This window comes from Panulirus ornatus, chromosome 43, assembly GCF_036320965.1.
Source record: "Panulirus ornatus isolate Po-2019 chromosome 43, ASM3632096v1, whole genome shotgun sequence".
Taxonomy (NCBI): domain Eukaryota; kingdom Metazoa; phylum Arthropoda; class Malacostraca; order Decapoda; family Palinuridae; genus Panulirus; species Panulirus ornatus.
In genome coordinates, this window is record NC_092266.1 from 5,016,477 (window position 1) to 5,033,801 (window position 17,325).

The 17,325-nt window shown below is 48.8% G+C and overlaps 1 protein-coding gene across 1 annotated transcript in view; it reads right to left on the bottom strand.

The window, feature by feature from the left end:
- The window catches only part of LOC139762263 (uncharacterized), a 106,757-nt gene extending 102,999 nt beyond the window's left edge, over window positions 1-3,758 (bottom strand). The window contains exons 1-2 of the mRNA XM_071686856.1: window positions 3,458-3,758; window positions 3,158-3,307 (exon numbers count right to left, since the gene is read on the bottom strand). Coding sequence (XP_071542957.1) covers window positions 3,158-3,307; window positions 3,458-3,758 — 451 coding nt within the window. The remainder of the gene's footprint in view (window positions 1-3,157; window positions 3,308-3,457) is intronic.
- Window positions 3,759-17,325: the final 13,567 nt, after the last annotated feature.

The window sequence follows — 17,325 nt, forward strand, 5'->3', positions numbered from 1 at the left end:
TCTCTCTCTCTCTCTCTCTCTCTCTCTCTCTCTCTCTCTCTCTCTCTCTCTCTCTCTCTCAGCCGACAGGCAAGTTGATATGTGCTGGGTGGGTGGGTGTGTGGGGTGCAGAGTGGCTCGCCGTCATATGGCAAGAACTTCATCGCTCTCACTCAGTCACGCAATCTACATTCATAGTGGCTGGCTGGGGAGAGAGAGAGAGAGAGAGAGAGAGAGAGAGAGAGAGAGAGAGAGAGAGAGAGAGAGAGAGAGAGAGAGAGAGAGAGAGAGGGGACTTTAGACTTAACGAGTTCATCTAACGAGATTTTGCCAAAAGGCAGGGCAAGCGCGTAACGCTCTCCGCAGAAAAATATATTGTCACGGAGAAAAAGATCAAAGTGGTGGGAGTAAGGTGTTGTGATGTGTTATGTCTGGGAAGGAGAGGTTGTATGTTTGTGGAGTGAGAGCCAGCAGACAACGTCTGGGTGAGACAGGAAGGTAAGAAAGCTGCCTGAGTCAGAGGAGTGGTAATCAACAGCCACTAAAATGCCAGTCTTCATAGATTCCCAATTAGTGATTGGGACGTGCAGGAAGATCTAACTACTTTCTAACTGTGCTTTTCTTTTTTGTGAATCTACAAAAAAGGGGGTGGTTGTCGGTAAGCGACCAATCTACATGTAGATAGTGAAAGAAGTGTTTAATTGAAGGAAGACTGTATGGACACAATAAGGGGAAGATTTTAAGATCAGACTGCTGATAGCATAGGTAGGAGTAAGTTAAGAGGTGGCAGTAAGACGATGGTTTGATATACCTTACCGACATAAAGACACAGCGACCTCCCAGCACCGCTCAACCTTCCAGTGCGGCTTGTCAGACGGGAGCAATGGGCAACCCTGCCAAGGCGTCCACCGCCCGCCCGACAACCTGACCTCAGGAACTGGTACCTGCCCGGGAGCCACGGGAGAACAGCCTAATCCCGCACACCCCAAGCCAACAAAGGGGGAGATGACCTTCGCCTGCCCGATGGCCGACACCAGATGGACAAGGCAGGCCCGATTGCTAACCTGTGCTCTTGGACCACATCCTGTAAAGGGAGTGGGTCCAGGTTAGGGCTTTGACACTGCACACCTCAAGGTCCTGGTATGTCAGCCCTAGCCCAGTGAGAGCACTCGCGCTTTCTTGGCACCATGCGCCACGCCAGTTTAATGTGGCAGATGTTATATGCACGGCGCCCTTTCCGGTGAGTTCCCGTACGCCTTGTAGGACTTCCGGGGTGCCGTAGTAGCTGCACTTATGCTGGTGTGCAGCTGAAAGCGCGAAATGGACTCCAGAGACCTGAGTATCGATCGCATAGGCCTCTGTACCTTTGGAAGCCACGATGTCCGGCTTCCTAAAGGACCCCACAATCGGAATGCGGGGCTCGCAGGACACCTCGTAACCCCTCTGCCTCAATCGTCCGGCCAAATAGGCACTGATGTTATCGTGCCGTTTTACCCTCCCGCCATGGGCACGGGGGCACATCTGTGCGATGTGCCCGAGTGTACCCGGATTCTGACAGGTGTCGCAGAGGCCGTTGATCTCGGGCCTGCCTCTGGACGCCCTGGCAGGGGTGGGTAACGCGCCTATCCTCACTTGGACGGCTTTCACGTAATCAGAACCGGACAGGAACCGGTTCCCGCTAGTTACCCATCTGCTAACCTGAGGCACGGCAGCAGATGGAGCGAGACCCGCTCCGTCAACGTGCTGACCAGATTGGCCCTCCATACGTGTAGGCGTTCGGGTTTATTACCCGCCTGCCGACCAGCAATGCATGCGGGTCCGGTCCAGCGCTGCAGCTTGCTCAACACCGCAGGCTCCCGGACAGCCGCCTGAATCACCGGGTCGGTCGAGGTGAGTAATTTCTCGAACCGCGCTTGTTTATTCAGCCGCACGGTCGAGACAAAGTCCGGTATACCCAGCCCACCATCGCCAGCTGCCGAGTGGAAGTATGCACAGGGCACGTCATGGGCTAGGCACAGCCAGCGGCGAACCGCCACTCGCACTTGCCTGTCCATGCGTGCTAGCTGTGTCTTATAAACTTCCCCCAACACCAGTCGATGCATGAGCTTGGGCACCAGATGTCCCACAAGCGACGCAATCCGTTGTTGAGGTTTTAGAGAGGCTCTGGTGATGTTAAGAAGCCCCTCTTCTAACAGGGCGCCGTAGGACTTTCGCCTCCCCTCAGCTCCGACAAGAAAACCGAGGTACTTATATTCGTCCTCAGCACTCATGGAGCCGACAGCACTGCCCAAAACTTGGAACGTTCTGTTCTTATTGACGTACCAAGTCTTGCGTTTGCCGTCGACCTCCATGCTGAGGGTACGACATTTCCCTGGATTAACATGAAGCCCACCCCCCGCGAGGGTCTCAGCCATCACGTTCATTGCCTGCTGAAGGCCAGTGGGCGTCTGCGCCACCAGGACCAAATCATCGGCAAACGCCAATGCTGATACCCTTTGGTCACCCAACCTAACCCCTACACCAGTCTCTTTCACCCTTGCGATTCCCTCGTCAATCACAAGGTTGAAGAGAATTGGTGATAAGGGGTCACCCTGCTTGACCCCACGAGTCATATATACTTTCTCCGACATCTCGCCGCTGCCTTCGATGTGAGTGAAGGCTCAGTCATACGTTGACATGACATATGCCCTGACGGGGGCTGGAATGCCCTTCCGCGACATGGCCCGCTCGATAGTGCTATGGTTAACACTATCGAATGCTTTGGCCATGTCAAGGAATGCCAGGTGCACACCGTGGGCGTGTGCCCGCGCACGACCGACGATCGCATCCAAGATCGTGAGGTTCTCAAGGCATCCGTCTATTGGGACGAATGCCTTTTGAGCTTCATCGATCTGGACGAGGCTCGAGATGCGGCTGCTCAGTATCTTATGGAGCAGGCGGACTATGGCTCAAGAGATGGTAATCGGCCTATAGTCTTTGGGTTCGGTTGGATTGGGTACCTTGGGTAGCAGCACCGTTCGGTCTACCTTCAGTGGCTCTGGTAGAGTAGACGTAGCCAGCCACAGGTTAAACATTTTGGCCAGGATCCTCGGAGGAATGGACTTCAGTAATCTAGTGGACATCCCATCAGGACCAGGGGCAGATGTTCGGGGGGCTTTGAGGTGATGTGCTTCCTCGCCTACGGTGACAACTCCTGCTAGTTGTCCATATTCTTGGTCGCAGTCGGTTATGGCACGTTCATCCGGCTCAGACGGTCGAGAGAAGAGAGCCCCCCAAAAGGGATTGAGGCGTTCTGGCCCAACCGAGGTTGGCGGTACCTCCCAGTCACCTTTAAGGACCAGTCCAGCGGTCAAAGACCTATTTTCTCGATAAAGCCTCTGTACCTTTCGGTATTGTTCATTTCTAAGCCGGTTTCCACGCAAAGGAACCTCCTCCGCTCGGCGTACGCGGCCAGAGTTCGCTGACTGCCTTGAACCACCTCCACCACGATTCTGGCGGTCTTCGGGTGAGCCACAGGAGGTTGTCACGTGTGTGGCGTGCTCTGCGGCTACTCTGATTGCGGCCAGGATGTCACCCTGACGCAAGTGGTCAAGGGCTGCATTTAGGATGTCCTCGCCCCGCGATGGACTTGTGGGGCCAGGTCCTAATGTGTCGAGATAAGCGACAGTCTCCGCCACAAAGGAAGCAATTGTCTGGGGTTGGGGGACCCTCGGGACGGCTGGGACAGTTAAAACCGTGGGAAGAATAGTCTCACCACTGGGATCAGCACTCGCGTACATCCCTGTACGTGGTGCTTCCTCCAGGGTGCCACCCCGCGTGTTGCTTCGCCTTGTGGATGGGACACGCCTCTCAGTCGACACACCATCCATCACCTCGTCTTCACCAGTTTCCTGGAGGAGGTTTAAGTTTAAGGTCAGTTCCTGAACCCTGGTCTTATACGACGCTTTGCGTCGGAGACCTTTGATCGCTTCGACCGTCCTAGAAGGAACAATCTCCCGCAACCGCTGGTTCAGGCTCTGCCCGGCAACTAGTGAGGGACCAGCTGCCATCTCGGCCTCAGCCCTGGCGAGAAGCTCCACCTCCTCGTCAGACCATCGAGCCTTGGATATAACATGCTTGGTTACCAACTCCTGGTGGAAGGAGCTAGCATGCGCCTGCCTCTCGTGGACCCTACGGCCCCGAAAGCTGGCAAAGGTCTTCCCACAATCTGGGCAAGTGGGTGAACGGTCGTCGTCCGCTCCCACGTGGCTGTAGCTGGTACCCGACATACCAACAGAGGCTGGCACGCTATTCCTAAGGAATGGGTTATGCGTGACGGGTACCACGAAGCGAAAACCCGTGACAAGGGTGGACGCTCCGGCTTAAGTCGCACAGTACTGCCGCCCGAAGGAAGCAGAGGACTGCAGTCAGTAGATGGACACTGCCGCTGTGCTTCAGTCCTGGGGAGTGCCCTTTGATAGTTGCCCTACTGTACTAGTAAGCGTAGCTGGACAACTTCCGACTCTCAGCTGTTGGTTGGAATGTACTGGATATCCAATCAACGAAGTACCACCAGTGGTGCAGGTAACACAAGTGCTGCACGTGCTGCTAGTTGTGCAGTACCCCCAATGGTAGACGTACCAATAGTAGCGCACGTACCAATAGTGGTGCACTTACCACTAGTAGTACACTTACCATTAGTGGTGCATGTACCAAAATTGGAGCACTTACCACAAGTGGTGTACATACCACTAGTGGTGCACTTACCACTAGTTGTCAACATACCAACAGTGGTCCACGTACTACTAGTGGTGCAAGTACCACTAGTGGTGTACATACCACTAATGATGCACTTACCACTGCTGTTGACGTGCCACGAGTGGTGCATTTACCACCATTGGTGCATATACCACCAATGGTGAAGGTACCACTTGTATTGCATTTACCACTAGTTATGCACTTACAACCAGTGGTGCAAGTACCACTAGTGGTGCACTTACCAACAGTGGTGCACTTACCATCAGTGATGAAAGTATCACCAGTGGTGCACTTACCAATAGTGGTGCACTTACCACCAGTGGTGCACAAACCACTAGTGGTGCACTTACCATCAGTGGTTTATGCTCCACTAGTGGTACACGTACCACAATTTGTGCATATACCACTGGTGGTACACTTACAACGAGTGGTGCACTTACCACTAGTGGTGCACATATCACTGGTGGTGGACAGACCACTAATGGTGCATGTACCACTAGCAGTGCACTTACCACTAGTGGTGCACTTACCACCAGTGGCGCACGTACCACTAGTGGGGCACTTACCACTAGTAGTGCTCCTAGAACTAGCGGTGCAAGTGCCACTAGTGGTACATTTACAGCCAGTGGTGCACGTATTAATAGTAGTTCACGTTCCGCTAGTGGTGCACTTACCACTAGTGGCGCACTTACCACCAGTCGTGCACGTGCCACTATTGGTGCACTCCAACAAGTGGTGCACATACCACCAGTGGTGCACATACCACTAGTTTTCCACATGTCGCTAGTTCTGCAGTACCACCAGTGGTGAATGTACACTAGTCATGCACCAACAACCAGTGGTGCACGTACCACTTGTGGTGTACTTATAACCAGTGGTGCACGTACCACAAGTGGAGCACCTGCCATTAGTGGTGCACTTATCACCAGTGATGCACATATCACTTGTGGTGCAGGTACCACTAGCCTTGCACTTACCACTAGTGTTCACTTTCCAGCAATAGTGCACTCACCACTATCGCTGCACACACCGTTAGTGGTGCAGGTACCATTAGTGGTGCACGTACCACTAATGGTGCACTTGCCAGTGGTGCACGTACCACTAGTGTTGAACGTACCACAAGTGGTGCACGTACCACCACTGGTGCACGTACCATTAGTGGTGCACTTACCACTAATGGTGAAACTACCACCAGTGGTGCACATACCACTATTGGTGCACTTACCACTAGTGGTGCACGTGCCACTAGTGGTGCACTTACCACCAATAGTGCAGATACCACCAATTTTGAAGGCACCATTTGTATTGCATTTACCACTATTTATGCAATTACCACCAGTGGTGGAGGTACCACTAGTGGCTAAATTGCCACTGATTGTGCACTTATCACTATTGTTGCACGAGACAGTGGTGGTGCACGTACCACTATTGGTGCACTTACCACTAGTGGTGCACTTAACGCTAGTGGTGCACTTACCACCAGCGTTCACGTACCACTAATGGTGCACTTGCAACTAGTGGTGCACTTACGACTAGTGGTGCTCTTACCACTATTGGTGCAAATATCACCAGTGGTGTACTTGCCACTAGTGGTGCACGTACCACTAGTGGTGTATATACCACTAATGGTACATATACCACTAGTAGTGCACTTACCACTGGTGGCGCACTTACAACCAGTGGTGCACATACCACTAGTGGTGCACTTACGACCAGTGGTGTACGTACCACTAGTGGTGCACGTACCAATAGTGGTGCAGGTACCACTAGTGGTGCACTTACCACCAGTGAGGCACGTACCACTAGTGGTGTACCTTCCATTAGTGGGGCACTTACAACAAGTGGTGAACTTACCAGCACTTGTGCACTTACCACTAGTGGTGCACATGCCACTAGTGGTGCACTTACCAACAGTGGTGGAGGTACCACTAGTGGCGAGATTGCCACTAACCGTGCACTTACCACTAGTGGTGCACGAGACAGTAGTGGTGTACGTACCACTATTGGTGCACTTACCACTAGCGGCGCACTTACCACCAACGTTCACGTACCACTAATGGTGCACTTGCAACTAGTGGTGCACTTGCAACTAGTGGTGCACTTACGACTAGTGGTGCTCTTACCACTATTGGTGCAAATATCATCAGTGGTGTACTTGCCACTAGTGGTGCATGTACCACTAGTTGTGTATATACCGCTAATGGTATATACACCACTAGTAGTGCCACTATTGGTGCACTTACAACCAGTGGTGCACATACCACTAGAGGTGCACTTACGACCAGTGGTGTACGTACCACTAGTGGTGCACGCACCAATAGTGGTGCAGGTACCACTAGTGGTGCACTTACCACTAGTCGTGTACGTACTAGTGGTGCAATTACAACTAGTGGTGCAGGTACCACGAGTGATGCAAATACCACGAGTGGTGCACTTACCGTTAGTGGTCTACATACCAGTAGTGGTGGACTTACCATTAATTATGGACATACCTCTAGTGATGAACTTACCACAAGTGGTGCACGTACCACCAGTGGTGCACGTACCACTAGTGGTGCACTTACAACTAATAGTTCAACTACAACCAGTGTTGCACATACTACTAGTACTACACTTACCACCAGTGGTGCATATACCACTATTGGTGCACTTAAATTAGTGGTGCACATACAACTAGATGTGCACCCATCACAAGCGGTGCACTTACCAACACTGGTGCAGGTACCATTAGTGGTGTACCTACCACTAGTGGTGCACTTACCACTAGTGGTGCACTTACCACTAGCAGTGCACTTACCACCCTTGGTGCATATACCACCAATGGTGCACTTACCAATAGTTGTGCACTTAGCACTAGTGTTGCACATACCACTAGCGATGTACGTAACACTACCGGTGCAATACCACTAGCGGTGCAGGTGACACCACTGAAGAACGTACCATTGGTAGTGTAAGTGCCACTAGTGGTGCAGTACCATCAGTGGTGCACGTATCACTAGCGGTGCACCTACCACCATTGGTGCAAGTACCACTAGTGGTACACGTACCACTAATGGTGCACTTAACACCAGTGGTGCACGTACCACTAGTGGTGCACTTACCACCAATGGTGCAGGTACCTCTAGTGGTGCAAGTACGCCTAGTGTTGTAGTTACAACTAGTAGTGCACTTACCACTAGTGGTAAACTTGCTACCAGAGGTGTACCTACCACTAGTGGTGCACGTACCGCTACTGGTGCACTTACCACCATTGGTGCACATACCACTAGTGGTGCATATACCATTACGGTACACTTACCACCAGTGGTGCACCTACCACTAGTGGTGCACTTACCATTGGTGATTCTCGTACCACCAGTAGTGTACGTACCACTAGTGGTGCACTTACCACTAGTGGTAAACGTACCACCAGTGGTGCACTTAACACTAGTGGTGCACGCACTACTAGTGGTGCACGTACCATAAGTGGTGTACTTAACAACAGTGGCACACCTACCACCATTGGTGCCCGTACCACTAGCGGTGCACATACCACTACTGGTGCACGTACCACTAGTGGTGCACTTAACACTAATTATGCAAATACTATAAGTGGTGCACGTACCACTAATGGTGCACTTACCACAAGTGGTGCAGTGACACTAGTGATGCACCTACGACCAGCGGTGCAGATCCCACCAGTGGTACAGATCCCACCAGTGGTGCAGATTCCACTGGAGGTGCACCTGTGGTGCACTTACCAGTAGTGGTGCATGTACCACTATTGGCCACGTGCCACTGGTGGTGCAATACCGCCAGTGGTGCACGTACCACCAGTTGTGCACGTAGTGCTAGTGGTGCAAGTGCCGCTAGTGGTAAAGTACCACTAGTGGTGCACACACCATAAGTGGTGCACATACCACCATTGGTGCAAGTACCACTAGTTGTGCACATACCATTAGTGGTGTACTTATCATCAATGGTGCAGGTGCCACTAGTGGTGCAGTTATCACTATTGGTGCAAGTACCACTAGTGGGGCACTTACCACTAATGGTGCAATTACCACCAGTAGTGCACCTACCACTAGTAGTGCACATAAAACTAGTGGTGCACTTACCACCAATGGTGCACTTACCACTACTGTTGCACGTACCAGTTGTGGTGCACTAACCCCTAGTGGTGCACATACCATTAATGGTGCACGTGCCACTAGTGACGCAACACCAGTGATGTAGATACCACCAGTGGTTCAGGTACCAAAAGCGGTGCAGGTACCACTAGTGGTGAACACACCACCAGTGATGAAGGTACCACTAATGCTGCACGTGCCGCTAGTTGTGCATTACCACCAGTGGTACACGTACCACTAGTGGTGCACGTACCACTAGTGATGCACTTACCACTAGTGGTGCACTTACCACTAGTGGTGCAGTTACCATTAGTGGTGCACGTACCACTATTGGTGCACTTACCACGATTAGTGCATATACCACTAGTGGTGCACTTACCACTAGTTATGCACATACCACCAGAGGTGCACGTACCACTAGTGGTGCACGTAACACTAGTGGTGCACTTACCACTAGTGGTGTACATACCACTATTGGTGCACTTACCACTAGTGGTGCACGTGCCACTAGTGGTGCACTTACCACCAATAGTGCAGATACCACCAATTTTGAAGGCACCATTTGTATTGCATTTACCACTATTTATGCAATTACCACCAGTGGTACGTTCACCACTGGTGGTGCACTTACCACTAGTTGTGCACGTCCCACTAGTGGTGTACTTAACACCAATGGTGCAGATACCACCAGTGGTGCAGGTACCACTAGTGGTGCATTTACCATTATTGGTGCACTTACCACTATTGATGCACATACGACTAGTGGTGATGTGCCACTAGTGGCGCAGTAGCAATTGTGGTGCAGGTACCACCAGTGGTGCAAGTGCCACTAGTGGTGCAGTATCTCTAGTGGTGCACGTACCACTAGTGGAGCAACTACCACCAGTGGTGCACGTACCACTAGTGGTACACGTACCACTAATTGTCCGCGTACCATCATTGGTGCACGTACAACTAGTGGTGCACTTACCACTAGTGGTGCACGTACCACTAGTGGTGCACCTTTAACTATTGAGGCACTTACCACCAGGGGTGCAGATACCACCATTGGTGCATGTACCACTAGTGGTGCACTTACCACCAATGGTGCACGTACCACTAGTATTACACCTACCATTACTGGTGCACTTACCACAAGTGGTATACGTAACACTAGTGGTGCACGTATCACTAGTGGTGTACTTACAACTAGTGGTGTAATCACCAATAGTAGTGCACTTACCAGTACTGGTGCACATACCATTATTGGTGCATGTACCACTAGTTGTGCACATACCACTAGTGATGCACTTACCAGTGGTTTACCTACCACTAGTGGTGCACTTACCACCGGTGGTGCACGTACCACTAGTGCCCACTTACGGCTAGTGGTGCAATTACCAACAGTGGTGCACAACAAGTGGAGCAGGTACCACTATTGGTGCATTTACCACCAGTGGTGCACTTACAACTATTGGTGCACTTACCACTGGTGGTGCACATACGACTATTGGTGCACTTACCACTAGTGGTGCATTTACCACTAGTGGTGCACGTGCCACTAGTGACGCAAATAACACCAGTGGTGCAGGTACCACAAGTGGTGCACGTGCCAATAGTGGTGCAGTACCACCAGTGGTGTACGTAACAACACTGGTGCACGTGCCACTAGTGCTCCACTTGCCGCTAGTTGTGCAATACCACCAGAGGTGCACATTCCACTAGTCGTGCACCTACCACCAAAGGTGCTTATACCAATAGTGGTGCACTTACCATCAATAGTGCACGTACCGCTAGTGGTGCACCTACCATTAGTGGTGCACTTACCACCAATGATGCACGTAACAATAGAGGTGCACTTACCACTATTGATACACTTACCTGTAATAGTGCACTTACCACTAATAGTGCACATACCATTAGTTGTGCACGTACCACTGGTGCTCTAAAGTCCACTAGTCGTGCACTTACCAGTGGTGCACGTACCACTAATGGTGCATTTACCACCAGCTGTGCACGTACCACCAATGGTGCACGTACCAATAGTGGTGCACTTACCACTAGTGGTGCTTTTACTACCAGTGGTGCACATAAGACTAGTGGAGCATATATCACTAATGGTATATATACCACTAGTAGTGCACTTACCACTATTTGCGCACTTACCACCAGTGGTGCACGTGACACTAGTGGTGCACTTACCAACATTGGTGCATGTACCACCAGTGGTGCACGTATCACTTGTGGGGCACTTACCAATAGTGGTGCACTTACCACTAGTGGTGCACTTACCACCAGTGGTGCACGCACCATTAGTGGTGAACGTAGCAATAATAGTGCACTTGTCACTAGGTGTGCAATTACAACTAGTGGTGCACTTACCACAATTGCTACACATACCACTAGTGGTGTACTTACCACTAATGGTGCACGTACCAATAGTGGTGCATATACCACTAATGTTGCATGTACCACTAGTAGTGAGTGCACTTACCACTAGTTGGGCACCTGCCACCAGTGGTGCACATACCACTCGTGGTGCATTTTCCAAAAGTGGTGCACATACCACTAGTGATGCAAGTACCAGTAGAGGTGCACTTACCACCAGTGGTGCACATACCACTAGTGGTGCACTTACAACCAGTGGTGCACGTACCAAAAGTGGTGCATGTACAACTAGTGGTGCACTTAACGCTAGTGGTGCACTTACATCCAGTGGGGTACATACCACTAGAGTGCACTTACCACCAGTGGTGCACGCACCACTAATGGTGCATGTACCACTAATGGTGCACTTACAAATAGTGGTGTACTTACCACTAGTGGTGCACATACCACTAGTGGTTCACTTACCTCTAATGGTGCACGTACCACTAGTGGTGCATATGCCACTAATGGTGCATGTACCACCAATAGTGCACTTACCACTAGTGGCGCACTTACCACCAGTGGTGTATGTCCCAATATTTGTGCATTTACCAAAAGTGCTGCACGTACCACTAGTGGTGCACGTACCACTAGTTGTGCACTTACCGCTAGTGGTGCACTTACAACAAGTGGTGCACATGCCACTAGTAGTGCACTTGCCAACAATGGTGCACGTACCACTAGTGGTGCACGTGCCAATATTGACGCACGTTACATCAGTGGTACACGAACCACTATTGTTGCACTTACGACTAGTGGTGCACGTACCACTAGTGGTGTACTTACCAACAGCTGTGCACGTACCTCTAGTGGTGCAAATACATGATTCATGATATTGGTGATTAAGATATTGTAGCGGTCAATGAGATTAGAACACAGTGTAAATGAAAAGATATCAACAAAGTGATGTCATGACTCATGAAGGACATGTAATGATATCATTACCCAGAGTTACACATGATAGACATCATCCTGTGTGTTGGCTGGTGACCTCGAGGTTTGTTATGTTGCTTAAGGGAAGATGTTGTGTGGACGCATGGCCTCACCGGCGAGGTTGTAGCGCTGGTGAGATTTTGTCAAAGGTTTTCGTAAATACGTAATCTCTCTCTCTCTCTCTCTCTCTCTCTCTCTCTCTCTCTCTCTCTCTCTCTCTCTCTCTCTCTCTGGAAGAAGGGGTGGGTAGGGACCAGCAGCGGCAGGTTTTGTAGCCAGGGACCACCCAGCTCTGGGAGAGGGGGAGAGTAGGGACCAGGAGAGGCAAGTTCTGTAACCAAGGACCATCCAGCTCTTGGAGAAGGGGAGAGTAGGGACCAGGAGAGGCAGGTTCTGTAGCCAGAGACCACTTTCCTTGGGTATCATAACATGAGATTCAACCTGACCTTAAAGGTCAGGAGGGAGATAAGGTCATCATATCCAGGAATCGTACCGTTAGGGGATGGAGATGTTGAGTTCTCTGCGGGGCGTCATGTATAACAGGACTGATCACTGTAACATCAGTAATGGTAAAGAAAGGAGCCAACACCGCCTCACCCTAGACAGTCGAAACAAAAGTGATAACAAAGTTCATTTTATACTTATTTTTCAATACATATCCTGATTGGTTTGGGTATAAAGCTCAAATGTTGTTTGATTATAACCGCAGTCAGGATATTATTTCTATGCAAATCAGTGATGGAAAGCAATGCTTCCTAGAGGACGGTTAATTGGAAATTTATACCTGAGTGGAGCTCTGATGTACGAGAGAGAGAGAGAGAGAGAGAGAGAGAGAGAGAGAGAGAGAGAGAGAGAGAGAGAGAGAGAGAGAGAGAGAGAGAGAGAGAGAGAGAGAGAGAGAGAGAATGTACCGCGGGATGTACTGTGTTGACCTAACACTAACTCAGGCAGGTCCTTCATACTACAAGGGTCATGTTGCTGACGTTGGTTGTGGATACATGGGTTACAAGGACACGATAGTATGGTGGGTAGGAGGTCGAACCGAGATCAAAAAGAGGTGCGCAGTGGTTAGAAACAAGACGAGACATTCATATGTCGGAAGATAGAAATTTTATTCTAGCAATGTGAGTGGTGAGGTTAGAAATCATACGATAAAGAGATGAGTGAGGAGTTAGACACGACATCACAGAGCGTTGATTGGGTGAGGGGATTAGAAATAAAGCCATTGAGTCATGGCTGAGGTGTTGGAAACAAGACCATAGACCTGTCATGATGAGCAGAAACGAAACCATAGAGCAGCGGGGGGAGTTTGGTAAAGAGGCCTTACAGCAGTAGTGAAGGTCAGGAACAAGAATAATGAGAAGGAGGGATGTTAGAAACAAGTCCATAGAGCACATGGATAAATCAATTGGTCCAGTTTATACTATTAGATGGTTCAATGTGAGCAAGAATCGGTTCATAATATACTAAAGGCAAATCCACGTTTTGGTCCACAGAGTGCTAAAGATCTGGTCCAGGCTGTACGAAACGTCGGTCTCGTTCCAGTCGTGTTGCCAGGAGACCAGATATGAGCTTCCCTGAACTCCACTATCCCATGTGACTCCCTGAAGAGGGAGGAGCCACTACCTGGATAAGTCGAGCACTTGACCAAGACCTCCGACCTGCCTCAGTCTACCATGCCACACAGACCCAACCCCGGCCAAGCTGGAGAGATCGACATACTAGTTAAAGTAAAACCAACATCTTAAGTTAATGTTTCGACCGACTTTATTTTCATTACGAAATCTTTCTTTCAAAAGGTCACAACAGCACTACCGTTGCTGCTTCGATAACGAAAAAATAATGCAATGAAAACCCTCAGCTCTCAAAAGATTAAACAAAACTGACCAAAAAGGCAGTTTTTCCAGATAAGGTCGGTGCAGGTGCCTCCATCTTGGTATAACAGTGGACCTAAGTGTTCTAAGCCGGAGATACAGTTGATGGTCCGTAAGGGAAGGTTGGGAGAGGCTGGAAGGGAATGGAGGTCCTACACTTGTGGAATATCATCTCTTGAACTTTCTCTTCTATCATGGAACTTTTAAAACTTTTGTATGTTGTCGACATTAAAGATTTACCACAAAGCTTATTTTCTATATTCACTATATCCTTTCTAGCACCTATCGTTTTTCGTTTCATGTTATGGCCTGCGACTGCTTCATTTTTGCATCTTTCTAGGCCTGTTCCATGTCGACATCACCAAGCTGGATTAGAGACTTGGAGGTTGTGATCAAGTAACCCCTGCACTATCTTCTATGCTGGACAAGTTTATGAACTGTAATCTGTCACTGTAACTCATTTTTCATGTTCTATTACTGTCTTTGTTGTCCTCTTCTGGATATTTTCTATAAGTTCTTTACGCCATTATCTAAGTGCTGTAGCCAAACGTAAGAAGTACATTCCAGTCATGGCCTAATATCAGCAGATTGGTTGTCTCCTTCACAGTTCTCCTAAGTTAGAGTTCTAAAGTTAAGCTGGACACATGGTCGACTCCTAAGTCTCTCTCTCACACAGATTCCTCCACTTATTTCCTGGTACGTAATATCCGCATCGAAGCCTTCATCCATTATGTTCTTACCACAGCTCGGGTTGATTTTCGCTAAACATGTATCAACCCAACGTTAGTTTGAGTTTGTCTTAGACCCCCTTCATTATTTCTAGAGCCTCATTTTCATTATTATCCATAAGTATGTTCAAATAAATAGATGTGAGTCCTGCCATTCTTGCAAGTGGTATATGTAAATCAAGAAGAGGAATGGTCTCTGGACGGAGCTCTGTGGTAAGTCACTGTTTACCTTGACTTATCTTCAAGAATGATCCCAAGGCAAGTGTCCTTTGTATCTTTCTACTACGATAATATTCCGTTCATAGAAGGAATCTTACCTTTACTTCTGCCCGAAGTTTCAGTCTCATATATGTCACACGCTATCTGGCTCTTCAGGACCACACAGTTCACCTGTCCGTCTCTTGTATAGAATGGAGCTGTTTTATAAAGGTCTGAGATATTCGTTACTCATGGACACTTTTCCCTAAATCCATGTTTTCCCTCAATTAGGTATAGCAAGTACTCACCCATCTGCTCCCTGATTATCTTTTCCAGTGTTCTGCGGAACCACTCATCAAGGAAACTGGCCTATAGTTCAAAGCGATTTCAAGATTTCTTTATTGAATATTTGTACAATGTTTATTTTCCTCCGCTTCCTTGCCATTACATCCTCGTTCGTAGATGGATAATACAATACTTCAAGCTATATCAAGCATCTTGGTACTGCACAGTTTATTACATGTGTGTGTGTGTGTGTGTGTGTGTGTGTGTGTACTTTATGCAAGATGGTGGAGGGATGGAGGCAGGAAGAGAGTACTGACGCTGCAGTAACCGGGAGAGAAATGGCCTGCGATTAGAAGCCAGGAGTCACGTGAGTGGTGAGCAGATGTGTAGGCGGCGAGTAGCTTGTTGGACAGAGAGCCAGGGAAGAGGAGGAGGTCAAGGGAGGACTGGCAAGACTGGTCCCGAGGGTAAGTGTGAGATAAATCCAGACCTTACAGACTGTCACACTTCTGTGGTGTAATATTTGAGGAACAGGCCACTCGCCGCCCACGCATCTGCTCACCACCTTCGTCCTGGCTTCTGATTGCTGGCCATTTCTCTCCCGTTTACTGGCAGCAGCTGACTGGTGAGGAAGACTGGGAGTGAGAATTGATATTACATCAGAAAGAAAAGGGAGCAAAAAAGGTTATTGCTAAAGTTATCTCATGGAGAACACTAATCGTAAGCTAAACAACTAGTCTTTGTAGATGGAGACAGAGCAGTAAAGCAGAAGACTCCCTACCCGGACACTCCTGACGCAGGAGCAGACATGAATAAGCGTTATGTCTTTCAGAGAGAGTATACTAACATGGAAAGTCTATTATGCAAGACAGGGACCACCATTGTCATAGGTTTGCTTGACAATGTTCATGTAGGTGAACAGAGAAACATCACAAAATGTATAGATAGAAATTTTGATAGGTGAATATCACTGAAGATCATTAATAGGAGACGGAAAATAATTTTTCTTTTCTTGCAATGCATCGTGATGGAAGGTATGTGTATACAGAATAGTTGGGGAAATACAGGGAGATTACAAAAGGGAAAACAATCTAATTTGCCTGGACATGATAAAGATGATTAATGATATGTCAATGAATCAATTGATATAGTCGGTACAATGAATGATTATTATGGTATGTAGATTAAACAGAGTTAATGAAAATATTTTTAAAGATTATAATCTGTAGGTCTTTCCAAATAAAAGATGATAGTTAATGGGGGGTTACAGACGTATATGCAATAATTTTATGTACCTCGTCTTCCGTCAACCACCCCAGGACTATTGTCTCTCCTCAGCCACCCTAGGGCTACTGTCTTCCCTCAGTCACTACAGAGATACGGCTCCCCTCAGCCATACCAGGGCTACCGGCTCACCATAGCCACCTTAGAGCTATTAACTTCGCTCACCACCCCAGGATTACTGGCTCCCCTCAGACACACCGAACTAGCGGCTCTCCTCAGTCATCCCAGGGCTACTAGCTCCTTTCATCCACCCCAGGGCTACTGGATCCCATCAACCACACCGGGGATCTGTCTGCCTGCAGCTACCCAGGGCTATTGCCTCCCCTGAGCTACCCCAGGGTTACTGGATCCCCTCATTCACAATGGGCTACCGACTTCCCTCAGCTACCGAACCGGTGTCTCCATTTAACGACCCTGAGGTTATTGATTCCCCTTTCTTTGTTTGTTTTTGTAAGCTGAGACGACACGGGTAGCTGAGGAACAAATCAAGGCCATGATATGTACAACGCAAACAAAATATATATACGACACTCGGAAAAAGCACAGAACATAGCACATAAATGCAAGGGAAAGCACTAAAACCGAAGCAAATTAATAATATCGTATTGAAACAGAAATATAGAAGAACTTACAGTTAAGCAAAAACACAGTAGAATAATATCCATCGAGGTAGGAATATAGAGAGTCCATCACTGAATACACAAAGTATGGTCAAGCGAGACCATTATTGTCCGGATGTGGAGTTGAGGTCAGGTTGGGCACGTCTGATTTTCTCTGATTTTCGTAACGCAG